Source organism: Microtus ochrogaster, chromosome 18 (assembly GCF_000317375.1).
Source record: "Microtus ochrogaster isolate Prairie Vole_2 chromosome 18, MicOch1.0, whole genome shotgun sequence".
NCBI classification, from domain to species: Eukaryota; Metazoa; Chordata; class Mammalia; order Rodentia; family Cricetidae; genus Microtus; species Microtus ochrogaster.
In genome coordinates this window covers 2,260,912-2,274,167 of record NC_022020.1, presented here as the reverse complement: position 1 = coordinate 2,274,167, position 13,256 = coordinate 2,260,912, and the positions used below count along the sequence as shown (strand labels likewise).

Below are 13,256 nucleotides of genomic sequence, written 5' to 3'. Positions count from 1 at the left end.
AGAAGCGAAAAGTTGGAGCTGATCTGATCTGGGTTCATGTTCAACATTTTGTGGATGATATTGCTCTTCACTCAGACGTAAGCATTGTGCGCGTATAGAACTTGGTATAGAGTTCTAGAGCACCTCCTGAAAACCTATATGCGTGCATTCTTGAGAAAATCAGCCTGCATTTTTAATGCTTGTTTCAGCAAGCATCTGCATTTTTGATGAAACTAAAAGTAGTATTGCTGAGTTCAGTTTCAGCTTGGATTTATCTGGCATGTTCTGTGACCTGATACTCAGCACATCTGGGACCTCTGGCAAAGCCACTTATTCTTAGAGACTTTCAGTTTCCTTTCTGAGATGAGGTTAGATCGACAAGAACCCGAACCCTCAGCATTAGCTTAGAAAATGAAGCTCAAGGCATTTGATGGACAAGTCAAATGTCAGGTCTTGTCAGGGTTTTGTTTGATCTTTAGCTCTTGCAGGAGGGAGTTAGTGTCAGTCTCCCCTAGATGGTGTCCACTCCAGTGCAGGATGGATAGGTGAAGTTCCTTCTGGGGCCTGTTGCATCACTTTCTGTAGAGAGGTATTTGCTGTTTGTTGACATTCTCTATGACTGACAGAACTCCAGAATATACTGAGTAACCGGAGGAGAGAGTGTTTCCCTCAAAGCAAAGCTCGACGGCCTCTTTGGAAAGTGTTCCTCACATCTTAACATCACTTTGGTTTTGCAGTCTGGCAAGTTCTCTGGCAGTTCTCCAGCAACACCAAGCCAGCCACAGGGTCTGAGCTATGCCGAAGATGCAGCTGAACACGAGAACATGAAGGCTGTTCTAAAAACGTCATCTCCGGCTGTGGAGGATGCCACCCCTGTGCTTGGCGTGCGCACTCGCAGCCGGGCAAGCCGAGGTAACCTATGGTGGGTGGGTTTTGTCTTCTCAGATAGGCCTTGCCATAACCCCGTTGCAATATGTAGGTGACTGTGCCCAGAGATCGTGTGTGAAGAGCCATCAAGTCCCCAGTACTCTCAGTGAGGGCTTAGCCATGCCTCCTTCTACAGAAGGCTGTACTGGTTGCATGTAAAAATGGTGCAGTGGAAGCCATCTTAGGAGAGGGACTCCAGTATTGAGGCTTTTCAAATGTATTTACTATTACTATTAGTGTGTGTATGTGTGTGTGTGTGTGTGAGAGAGAGAGAGAGAGAGAGAGAGAGAGAGAGAGAGAGAAGAGAAGAGAAGAGAAGAGAAGAGAAGAGAAGAGAAGAGAAGAGAAGAGAAGAGAGGGAATATTACTGTTTGCATGTGGAGTTGGTTTTATCTTTCTACCAGGTAGCAAAGAGAGTGACCAAGATGCAAAGCAGAAATCAATTACAGAACAAGGTCACCAGAGGACAGTCATCACAGAATAGCCCAGTAGTGCTGGACCAATCGCTAGAGGTGACCTTAGGTCTCTCCTGACTGCTACATTAAAAAGAGGTCACTGGGAAGGAGTGGATGGGAGATGCTGGTAATTCTCAGAGGGGAGGGTCTCTAAATTCCTGCATTTCTGCCCAGTGCTCTGAAAGTCTATCAGGACCAGATGAAATTGAGGGAGCTGTATGAGGTCCATGCAAGGTAGTTTAGATTTCAAAATAAGTCACAGAATTAATTGTAAACCAGTAGGTGAAAGGGAATCAGGGCCCTGCTACATGGAAGACAGTTTTGCTGTTGATGGCTCTACTCTGAAGACAGCCATTGTCATAGAGACTATGTGGTCCAGTCTGAGAGCTGGACCAATCACGGGGCCCTCTACCACCTGCCACAGCACCCAGACCTTCCTGAGAACACATAGAAACTCAGCAACAACTCTAAAAGGTGATTTGCAGGGAAGCACCCATTTTTAAGATGGTTTTTGATGGTGAAAGAAAAGGTGGCCTTCTGGTGGGAGCAAATAAGTCTCCTTAGCTATAACTAACAAGCACGGTTAGTCTTTGTGCACATGCAGATACTGTAGGTATGCACTAGAAAGCTAAGCAAACTAGACTTTAAAAGCTGTGTCAACAATTACAACAGCCCTTGCCACCTGAAGACATTGTCGTCAGCTTCTTTCCTATTTATAGTAGGACTTCAAGCACAGACTTGCACATGGATGGACATACCCCCTCATGTGCACCCATAAATATCATAGTTTACTAAACAGTGAGCCACTGTTCCTAGATAGTTTGATCAAATTCTAGATCATTAATAGCTAGATGCTTATGAATCTCAAAAATTTAAATATAACAGTATGAAAGAAGTAAAATACATATTTATTAACATATTAATGTTCATTTTTAAAATCACTTTCCTTCCCTCAGAATTTGGTTTCAGCTGGGACTTAGTCAGGCTGGGTTATCAGTGGCTATGAATTTGGGAACTTAAGTTTTTGAAACTGTACATCTACTACAAAATGAAGTTTAATGTATAGAGATGAACAGTTTGGGATGCCCCTGTATCTTTCATTTTGAAGAAGCTCCTCCTCATCCCAGAATTTCCAGAAGGACATTAATCTATCACAAAGGTCACAGTCCTAGATGTTAAGTTACCATTGGTTTCTAGCTGGTGTTGTTTGGAAACCTGTACTTTCTTTCTGTCTATAGTCAATAGCCATCAATAGGGAGAATTGGACTGTCTTGATGTGTCATTATTTACAAAACACATTTTCTTGTCAAGGAGCAGACAGGTATTTCAAAGACAAACTGTGTCAAACTCTCTGCTGAGGACCGAAGAGAGCGGTCCCCTTCCAGTGCTTTAGAGGTGATCCCAACGTAAAGTGTGTATCACAGACCTGCTTGGTTTCTCTTTAACATGAGGGGAGTTCAATTAGTGACAATGACTAGGCACATATAGCTACTGATGGAGAGCTGATTCATTAACCCTTTGGTGGCTCTCCATGTATTATTGGATGCTGGGTGTCACTGATATGCTATGTAGTGTCTGGCTTAGGTCATTTGTCCTCAGATAATCACAGGACCTACAGGTAGCAATGGCACATACAGGAGAGTGGGAGAGAGCTAGATAATACAAGAGACAGGAACATAGCTATATTGTAGGGAAATGCAAAATAAATGTCCCAATGCAGGTTTCCACTTCACTGGCAGGATAGCAGACACAGGCGGAGACAGACCAGCATCCCATGCATGTCACTAACTCTGAAGCTATCGCTGGCCTTTTCTGGAATCCACCTCTGATGGATGTCAGCTCCGTAGAAAATTGATAAGATTCTGCTACTTTTGTTTGTCTTTTCTCTGAGCACGTGGCGTTCTCTGGTTGTCTCGTCTTCCAGGATCCACTAGTTCGTGGAATATGGGAACCGATGAGTCACCTGCTGTCACCGATGATGCAGCCGATGAGATCATGGACCGCATTGTCAAATCGGCCACCCAAGTGCCCAGTCAGCGAGTGGTGCCACGGGAGAGAAAACGTTCCAGGGCCAACCGCAAATCTCGTGAGTGCATTTCGGTTTGACCTGGAAAGCCGGGAACTCAGAAGGAAGCGCCCATTAGAGTGTCCACCTGCGTTCCTTAGCAATAAGGAATGAAGTTCCTAATCAGTGTCTGCTATTAAGGAGGAAGGGCTGGCAGCTATACTTTTCAAAAGTACTTTCTGTATGTGCCCTAGCCCATACCAATTAATACCCTGTGTTAACTAGCAAGGTCTCAAAGGTCTCTGAAAGCCTCTGGTATGTGGAGGTAATGCTTACTACCAAGTACTGGCTCAAATGCTTTGCTAGAGGCTGAATTTCTGCTTTTCACCCAGCACCAGAGGCTACTTGCTGAGCTAAAGGCTGGCTCCTCCAGGGCTTACCGTAGTCTCTGGCAGGTTCACAATAAAAAGCAGGGGTAGCAAGTGATTTGATGAACAAGCAGAATACTTACCATTTAACGTCCTCCTGGCTCCCTTTGCCTTTCAACCAGCCTACAGGTAAATCAAAGTGATTGCTTCATCTTTTTAGTCTGTACCTGCTGCCTGCTTTTGACCCCTCTCTCTGCACTGCACTGATTCTTAGTCACCCCTCTCTATGAAGAAATGGGATCCCTGTGGATCCCTGGCATCTGCCAGCATTAGCTGTGGCCCACAGTGTTTTAGGCCCATTTCCCAGGCTTCAGCCTGCTGCTGGGCCATTCAGGGGACAGCTTGAGTGTCCACTGGCTTTGACTATGAGAATAAGGGATGCCGAGGAAGGAAAGGAGTCCCCAGGATAAAGCAGAGTCATGCTACACTGGCAGAGAACTTAGTAGGAATGCGAAAATAGGATACCCCCAGTTTACCCTGTCCACGAGATTGACATAGGGGTGACTCGGGTATGAGATGCCAAGTTCTGCATGTCTCACTACCATGCTTTTTCTCCAGGATAATGAATGCAAAAACAAATTCCTTCAGCCTATCATACCTTGCTTCCCCCCCCCCCCCATATGATCTACTTTAGTTTCTGTTGGGAATCTTCCCAGAAAGTAAAATAACATTGAGGTCAGAGTGAATGATGCAATTTTGCTGAAGTTGGATGGGATAAGAGTTGGTTTATGGCAAGCTCCTAGGTGCTGCTGCTGCTGCTGGCACTTGGTACTCATTTTGAGTATCAAGGAAGGCCCTGGAGCTTGTGTTTCTCAACCTTGGATGTATGTTAGAGTGTTCTACCAAGACCTAAACTTCTAGGCATCTTTGTTTATCCAGACTCAGGGCCTCTTAGTTCCTGCCCCTTAGAAGATTAGTTACACTGGGGGACAGCACTGACTGGCCTGGAACTCACTATGTAGATCAAGCTATCTTTGATTTCACAGATATCCTTTGGCCTCTGCTTCCCAAGTGTTGCGTTAAGGGCATGCACCATAATTCCTGGCTTCCCTCAAGGTTTTAATGAAAGACTATCGTCACTTGTCCTGTCATTTTTACATCTTCCAGAATACATTTGGTTTGTGGCTCTCAAGCCCCAGGGAAGCCCTTTACATTTCGTTTGGTTGCAGTTTACTCTTTCTCCAGTGTGGTTGTGGCTCCTTATCTCGTCTCCTGGTGCACCTGTCTAAGAACTTGGTCAGAGATGTGTTCCTCAGAGTTAGGCTTACTTACGAATGGGGATTTATGGGTCCCATCTCGGGGCAAACAACTCAGAACCCTCATTTAACAACACCAGTGGGGACTCACATTTGTAGCGAGGAGAAGCAGCACTAGGTGGCTGTGGGTAGGTAGGTGGTAGACCAGGAGTGGCATTGCTAGCCACAGGTGACCAACTGTTCTCCAGAGGGGTGATGCTGATCCACACTGGCTGAAGACTATAGGCCAAATCCCAGTGTTGAGGCCCATGTCACACTATGTGAAGGCCATGCAACAGTACTTCTTTGTGGACTTCTATTTCCTGTGTGCTAGGAAGGATGGGTGGGCCTTGTAGGGAGCTCTCTTCTTTTTGGATTAACTTTTCTGCACTTTTTTTTTTTACAGTTTTTAAGAGTGCTATATTTAAAAATAATAACAAGAAATCTTTTTAAAAGAAATTTCTGGAGGCCTTTTTCACATCTTCAGGAGATTATCTTCAGTGGCTGCCATTGGTTGCCCTCTGTCAGTCACTGATAAATTAGTAGCCAAATGGAAGACACCTTGCACATGATAACTGCTGGTCTTTCTGGGATGGGCAGCCTCAGTGCAAGAAGTGTAGGGAACTTGGGAGTGTGTTCAGGGGTAGAGCATTGCTAGCGTGTGCCAAGCCCTGAGCTAACCCCACCCCTTGAACCACAAAATAATATACAAACAAGTAAACACAAAGACAAGTATTTTGGCTAGAAGATATCATGGTGAGCTTAGAGAGAGATGGCGACAGGTTGTCAGACCTGGGAGCACCCTGGCAGAGAATGGCAAGGTTGAGCCAGGGACTTTAAACAGAGAGACTGACTGTATAAGGTATTGACTTAACTTTCCATTCCTTGGAGGTGGAAGTTATTCTTCAAGTTGCTTGTCTGCATTGGACCCAACACATGGTTCAGATTTTTCTACCCACAATGTCACTGGGAACAATAACAGTAACAATGAATTTTCCTCTTCAATCTGTCCAGAGAGTGTCTATTTTGGTGGTTGTCATAATTTCCTGTGGTATAGTTACTATTTCAGTGTTATGCAAAACAGCCATACACTCTGTTTTGATTTAGCCAAACTGAGTTTTTCTGTGACGCAGTCACTATAAGAGGTGCAGTGCCCTGTGCATGTCAGTGTGTATCTCGACTGGGTGGTGCTAGCAACAGAAATTAAAGATGGGAGATAAAAGACTTTGAACCCTACTTTAAAGAGATGATAATGCCAAGCTTTTTAAGAGTAAAGGCAAAACAAAACTAAACAAAAAACAACTTGGAAAAAAATCTTTGTGAAGCTCAGTAATTTAGATAGATCTCGGTAGGAAACCGTGCTTGCTGTGTTTAATTACTTAATAATGAATAGATGAATAGATATGAATGATAAAGATGTCTCAGATACATAATTCACTTGACTAAAGAAGTCCATCCTCTAGAGAAATAAAACAGAATCCTAAAATCTAGAAATCTGTGACCTGTCTATAAAGGTCACTTGGCGTGTGCTCAGAGCCAGTGACGGATTCCACGCATGGTGCTTGTACAAGGCTGCTGTCCATGCCCTACCTGCTGGTGTGAGACACTACAGTCAGTTCAGACATGCCAAGCCTTTTAATACCCCCACAAGCTCCCACAGCACATTCTGTTGCCTTTTTGTCACTGCTAGTTAGCATCTCATCAAGAGACTACCAGCCTGTGATGTGTCACCCCAGCTCTCCCACAAATTCCAGGCATGGCTCGACAGTCGGCGTGGCAGGTCTGACCCAGAGACAGTGTTCTTGGAACTTGAGTTTTTCTATATTTTAGTTTCTCGCTTTTTCATATCGGATTGCATACATTGTCCCAGGAATGATTGTAAGCCCAGGCTTCCTGGATTTTGGCCTTGTTTAGATGATGTGGAAGCTCAGTAGTGTTGGAGGGATCCAACCCAGACTGATGCAGTATAGCTGTGGCAGCTAGGGAGAACCATCCCACCCCTTGTTCTTTCTTCTCTTGGATCTATTTATTGAAAGGGTCTGTCTTGGTGATCGCATGCCTGATACCATGTACTCTGCCTATCAGATACCATAGCCACAAACTATGGACACATAGTCAGCCTTTTCTTGTCTCAGGTCTTTCCATGATTGAGAGAGGTTCATTCACACTTTCATTCTTGAGTTCCCTTTCAAGATAGAATCTGGCTCCTATCTGTAACGGGATCATGAAGTTTTGGGATCAGAGCCATGTTGTTGTAAAGATGCTGTCCTTTGGCATGACCTACAACAGTTGACAACTTAAGGTTTGTCATGGTTGCTCACTGGGAGGATTCTGAGGATACCTGGGATAGGATTACAGTCTCTGATTATCTTCCTAATTCCCGTTCCCTCATACTATGACTATGTCCTCCTGCTTCTCTTATGAGCACCAATCTTGAAGACTGTGTGACACATTTTGCAGTTGTTTACTGAGGATTATAACTATGGTAGCTGATAAGTGAAATACTAGAGATGATTTTTACCTAACTATAAGAAATTTTCAATATATTTTAAAAGAAGAGTAGACTTGTTTCACAACACGTTAGACACAGCACCAGTGTACAACACAGTTCATTTAGCTTTTCTTTTCCAAGATGGTATTTGAAGTATACTGTTTTTTTTAAATGACTCTTGTTAAGAAAAAAATTATTTTTCCTTATTCTAAGCCAAATATATGTTCTTATATAGAACAAATTAACACTAGGCCTAAGGCTTTAAATTCCTGCTCTTGGGGGAAAAACAGATGTTATAAAATAGGACTAGAATTTTTTGGTTGAACTTTTAGAGTTCATGGGCTAACTTCTCTCCTAAAGACAGCTGAGGGTACCTACCTCAGCTGTGTGCCCAGGTGGATAGTCACTGCCTCTCAGTGGGCAAGTGATGGGAAGAAATCTGGGTTCAGCTGGAAGCCTTGGTCAGAGAGGTGGTTACAGGGAGACTCTGCTGCACTGCATAGCCCTGTTTGTTTCACACTAATAAATTACCCCCGCCCAAATGGGAAGCCAGTACCCAGAAAGAGAACACCGGCTTTCTCATTCCTCACCACGCTGTTCTTGTGCCAGACATCCATGTGACCCAGGGGAGAGAATGGTAATGAAAACAGCCTGGAATTTTCAAATCCTTTGCTATATAAAAATGAGCTTGTGTGCGGCGGGGCGGGAAATAGTGGCGTAGATTAAGGGGTACTGCCAACAGAGCCTTGAAATGGGGCCCTGCCTTTCTGGGAAGGTATGATGGAACTTGGGTGGGTTGGAATACGAAAGGGAAAGATTCAAGGGATTAGTTTACTTTTTTTTCTACAATGATTAGTAGACTGTTCTGATCAACTGAAGAATTGGTTAATTTGTGATTAGGGTAGGAGGTAGATCTAAACATTCTAAAAACAGAATAAATATATCTATTTTATGACCTTCAAATAACCATAGTGGGCCAAATATAATTTATAACTTCAGGGAAATGTAACGAACCTTTCAAATGTCAGGGTTTCTTAAGCAGACAATGGCTACTTCTTTCGCTTTTATGCAATCTTCATTTTCAGTCAAGATTGCTGATAACAAACAATAGGACATGTGTATTGCCAAGTTACCCTGAGCCTATTCCGTGTGAAATATGAACAACCTCCAGCAACCAACAATGCCCCAGTGAAGGTGGTGTGGACGTTGGCCTTCTTGAAACTTGTGTGCTATATAGAAAGCAGCGTCTACTCAATGCTCTAAGAAGTTGGATAGTTTGCTCCTTGGCATCTATCTAGGAAAAGACACTGATTATTTCAATCACTGTCCCAAAAGGTCCTTGGTCAAGTTGAGGCTGAGACCCACGTCACTCAGAGTCTCTTCGTGACCATCACCCCTTGCCCTGGGCTCTGTCTACCACTTGGTTGCATAGGGCCTGGTTACATCTCCAATTTTGTGTTTCCTCCCACAACTTTGCAGCTGGGCATTTGCTAACCCCTCTCTATGTGCTGCTTAGTTTCCCTCTCTTGTATTATTAGAACCAGGTTTCCCATGTTTCGACTCTTACAGTTCCGCTACATTCCACCCTAGGGAGACATTGAGCTTTCCACAGCCACCCACACTTTCTTCAGTCTGCAACCATTCTCTATAAACCCTATGAGGACATCCCTTTCCTCCTTGCAACCCTCTCTTCCCATGGCCTCTCCCAGGGTACTTCATTCAGAAGGAGCAGAATAGTCCTGGGTCACCCTGGATGTTTTGGGTAGGTGGGTATTGATACGCTGAGTGCCATATGTCTCTGGCTAATACTTCCTTCTCTTCTTGTCTCTTTGTTTGTGACCTGTGGCGACCACTGCAGTACGAAGGACCTTGAAGAGTGGCCTGACTCCAGAAGAAGCCAGAGCCCTGGGCCTGGTTGGCACATCTGAACTGCAACTGTGACGTTTGTAGGGCCTAGGAAGTGTGCCGAGCAGAGCGCCCACTCTGGCTAACACCCCCCCCCCCCAGCAGGGGCAGGAGACTCGAACATCTGATGGTTCAGAACCGAGAGCTCATTTCTGGGTGTTCCACTGCTTGTGTCGCCACCATGCATTGACGTGGATCCCCAGGAATCTCCTGCATGTACTTTCTTTATCAAGTCAGCTGTGTTTCTCTTGTTTCCTTGATACCTGGTTTATTAGTTCCCAGTGTGACACCTTTTCTAGGAAGCAGCAGTCCTTGTAAGGAACAAATCACTTCTGTCACAGTTGTTATGATAACACGAGGCAATGTGATTAGACTCGGAACCTGGGTCTCCTCAACAACAAAACGTCCAGATATAAATGCCAATGTTGTACACAAAAGCAAGCACAGATTGTTTACCAGTTGTGGATTTTAGATGTACTAAATGTTTATATAAGCTCATAAATGTACACCATGTTTCAACTACTAAATAAACAGAGTTTAATGTCATCACAAGAAACTTTTATTTCATAGATGAAGGATCTTAAATAGCTACGCAGGTTCACATCCTTCCTAATCAGCAAGGACTCTTGATTGGCATGCTCTTCAGGTCTTTTGGGTTGTGTTTTGTTGACTGAGTAGCCTCAGAAACATGCTTTTTAACATTCTTTTATTTTTAGTTAACATTCTTTAGCATTTTAGCATCCTCCACTTGTGGCAGGAAATGTTAGCTGTTGTTAGCCTTGGTATGCTCTCCCTTCTCCATGACGCTTGATGTGTGTGAAGCTAAAACAGAGACCAGGGTAGCTTGCCACACTATTCTGAACTATTCTGGAAACAACATATTTTGCCTTTTATTATAAAAATTCATTTTCTCAGAAACTTTACTGATCACCTAGATGAAGTAGAACTTAAAGTGCTGTCTACAGAGAACCTTATGGGTTTTACATTCACTTGTCTCAGGTACGAGTGATCAAGACCTACAGTGTTCAAAACAGCATTAGTGCTGGGGTCTTAGGGGTTTCAGAGTGACACTGGGGATGGCAGGTGCCTAGGAAGAGACTGGCCAGGTCTCCCCCATGGAAAGCTTATCTCCCAAACCAGGAAAAGGTAAACCATTTACAGGAGCTACTTTCAGTAGCTGGATGAATATTCCACCTTTCAAAACCTTTGTGCTCCCCTATCTGGAATGGTGATTTATAGACAAGGTGCAGCAGATGTTAGCTATAAAAAGATGATGTATTCACACCTGCCCCTTTGACTGTGCCCTCCCTAACCTGTGCTGAGCACTCTTTCAAGCAGGCATTTGGGAGAGGCTACCTGATGGATGTGAGTACTGCATGAGAACCTGGGAGTGTCAGCGGGTTTGTAGATTACAGACCAGGGAACTGATTTAATCGCCCCTTGGAAAGGAGACATAGGACATTACAGTCATTTCCCTTTTGTATGTGAATCATTTAACAAGTGGTTTACTGGCTTTGAGGGCACTGGCTTATTGCTCCAGCACCGAACTCAGGCATGGGCTATCTATCACACAGGACAGGAATGTATAAACACAGGAAGCTGTGTTGTTGTCACGCTGCTTGGTGAATGGATACTTTGGTGCCCTTCGGGAGGCCCTAGTGTTCTGCTGAATTCTGTTGTTTTCGCATAGGTCACAATCAGAGTGACTGGGAGAATATAACATTAAGTTTAGGGATCAAATGCTTCTGAGAAGCAAGTGAGGTTAACCAGTTTCTTCCTCTGCTGCTAGGCAAGGAGAGTCTTTTATTTAGAGCTTCATTTGAATATATTCACTGCAGTATGGGACAATGCAGCAGGCCAGAGATGCCCATCAAAGTCTGTGGATGGAGCTCACCCGGTGTACTCAGAGCTACTTGTATCTTTAGCTTCCTCTCTTACCCTCCACAAGATGTGACTGAGATGGTTTAGAGTGTGGACTGAACTTGAGAACATTTAAAAGATGATCTCATTTCTACCCCCTATTACTAATGTGAAGATGACTTTGAAAGCTACTGAGCTGCAAGGAATTTTAGTGTGTGTGTGTGTGTGTGTGTGTATGTGTGTGTGTGTGTGTGTGTGTTATATTCCTGTATGCACCATAATAGAGGATGATGTGGGGCATCTTCCTCCATGGCTCTCTATTGTTGTTGTTATTATTATTACTATTAATTATCTAGAAGATTTTTCATTGAATCTAGACTTGCTGGCCAGTAAGCTCCAGGCCCTGCCTGTCTCCAACCTGCCCCAGTGCTGGGTCACATTGGTTAGCGGTTAAGGCTGGCTTTTATACAGATACTAGGGATCCACACTCATCATGTTTGTATAGCAAGCATTTTACTCACCGAGCCATTGCACCAGTCCCACAAGGTATTTTTTTCTTTCTTTATATGAGACTTAGATAAAACCAAATGCAATTTTCCCAAACAGAACTTTTTCGTTACCACTGACAACCTAAAAGCAGAAAAGGGGCTGAGTTTGTTTGTTCAGGACTAGCAGGGATGTTGTTTGTTCAGGACTAGCAGGGATGTTGCAATCCAGGGCATGGCATGTGCTATGGTGAACTACAGTACATTGCTAGGTGTCTATGGAGGCTAGGCAAAGGGAAGTTTTTAGACAAATTAAATGTGTAGGTTGCAGGAGCTTACTCTAGGGGGTGACATCAGCTTAGCAGTGGAGAATGTCAGGTGAATATCCTTGCCCAATTGGTTAGCTGTCTTCATATGACTCCCTACTATCTCTGTGGGTTAGTTGTCCTTGTGCAACCTAGGTAGCATAGGTAGCAAGCTGAAGTTGTGGTGTGCATGCATGTGCATACATGAGTGATCCATTTTATTTAGGAATAGATACAAATAAGTTTTTTTTTTGTATTGACAACTCTCACACTAGAAAGGAACTGATCAATAGGACATGTTTGAGCAAAGCCTTCTTCACAGTATGTGCCTAGTGAACTATGCTTGGCTTTTCCTGCCCTGAAAGCCAGAAAAAAGACACAAGATTCTCACCAGTTTTCCATGTCCTATCATGTGGAATAAACAAGACTGTGGTGCAAGAGGTCAGCTCTTGAATTCTCTTTTATTTACCCAGAGATGCTTGTTGAGGGAGTATTAGTGTAGACATGCTGCAGGAGGTAAACTGAGGTCCTTGTTGGGAAGTGTCAAAGTGTAGTTAAAATATACCAGTAAGTCTTTCAAGCCTACCTTTCAGGATAGCTCTAGAACACTGTTTTCCATTTCTTTTCCTTTTGGATTGTTCAAGTCTACTGATCAAACAGATACATTAAAAAAGCTCAAAAGAGCCTTGAAAAAAACCATTTTGTACCTTTAAGTTTAGTAACATTATCTTTTAGTGAAACTGGAGGGTTTTATTTCCTGTCCTTGTTGCCACTTTATAATCTATCCTCCTCCATTTAGCAATTTTAAAGTGTGTGTGTGTACATCTGTAAAATCCAGAAGAGGCATAAGATCCCTTGGTAAGAGTTTTAGATGGATGTGAGCAGCCTGACACATGTGCTAGTAACTGAACTCTGGTTTTCTGCAAGAGCAGCCTGAGTCATCTCTGGGCCCTGTATTAGCAATTTTTATATTCTAAATGTCTCTATAAGACCTTTGTTAAGGAGTGTGCTACTTTACCTGTGTAAGATGTCATTGCTAATCCTTCAGGTCATTATCATAGGTACTACTGTGTCACATAAATGCTGGGATGTGATTAGAGGTAAATGTTATTTTGTTGAAGATAACTGTTTTTTTTTTTTTTAGAACTTTAAGGCTTTATTTTCTGTTTAAAGTAACTTAA

General features: G+C 43.4%; 1 protein-coding gene across 6 annotated transcripts in view; it reads left to right on the top strand.

Moving 5' to 3' along the window:
* Positions 1-9,967, top strand: part of Fhod3 (formin homology 2 domain containing 3) — a 430,213-nt gene extending 420,246 nt beyond the window's left edge. For all 6 annotated transcript variants that reach the window (XM_013349359.2, XM_026783506.1, XM_026783507.1 and 3 more), the window contains 3 exons: positions 717-891; positions 3,286-3,447; positions 9,379-9,967. In XM_013349359.2, coding sequence (XP_013204813.2) covers positions 717-891; positions 3,286-3,447; positions 9,379-9,461 — 420 coding nt within the window. In that variant the 3' untranslated portion in view covers positions 9,462-9,967. The remainder of the gene's footprint in view (positions 1-716; positions 892-3,285; positions 3,448-9,378) is intronic.
* Positions 9,968-13,256: the final 3,289 nt, after the last annotated feature.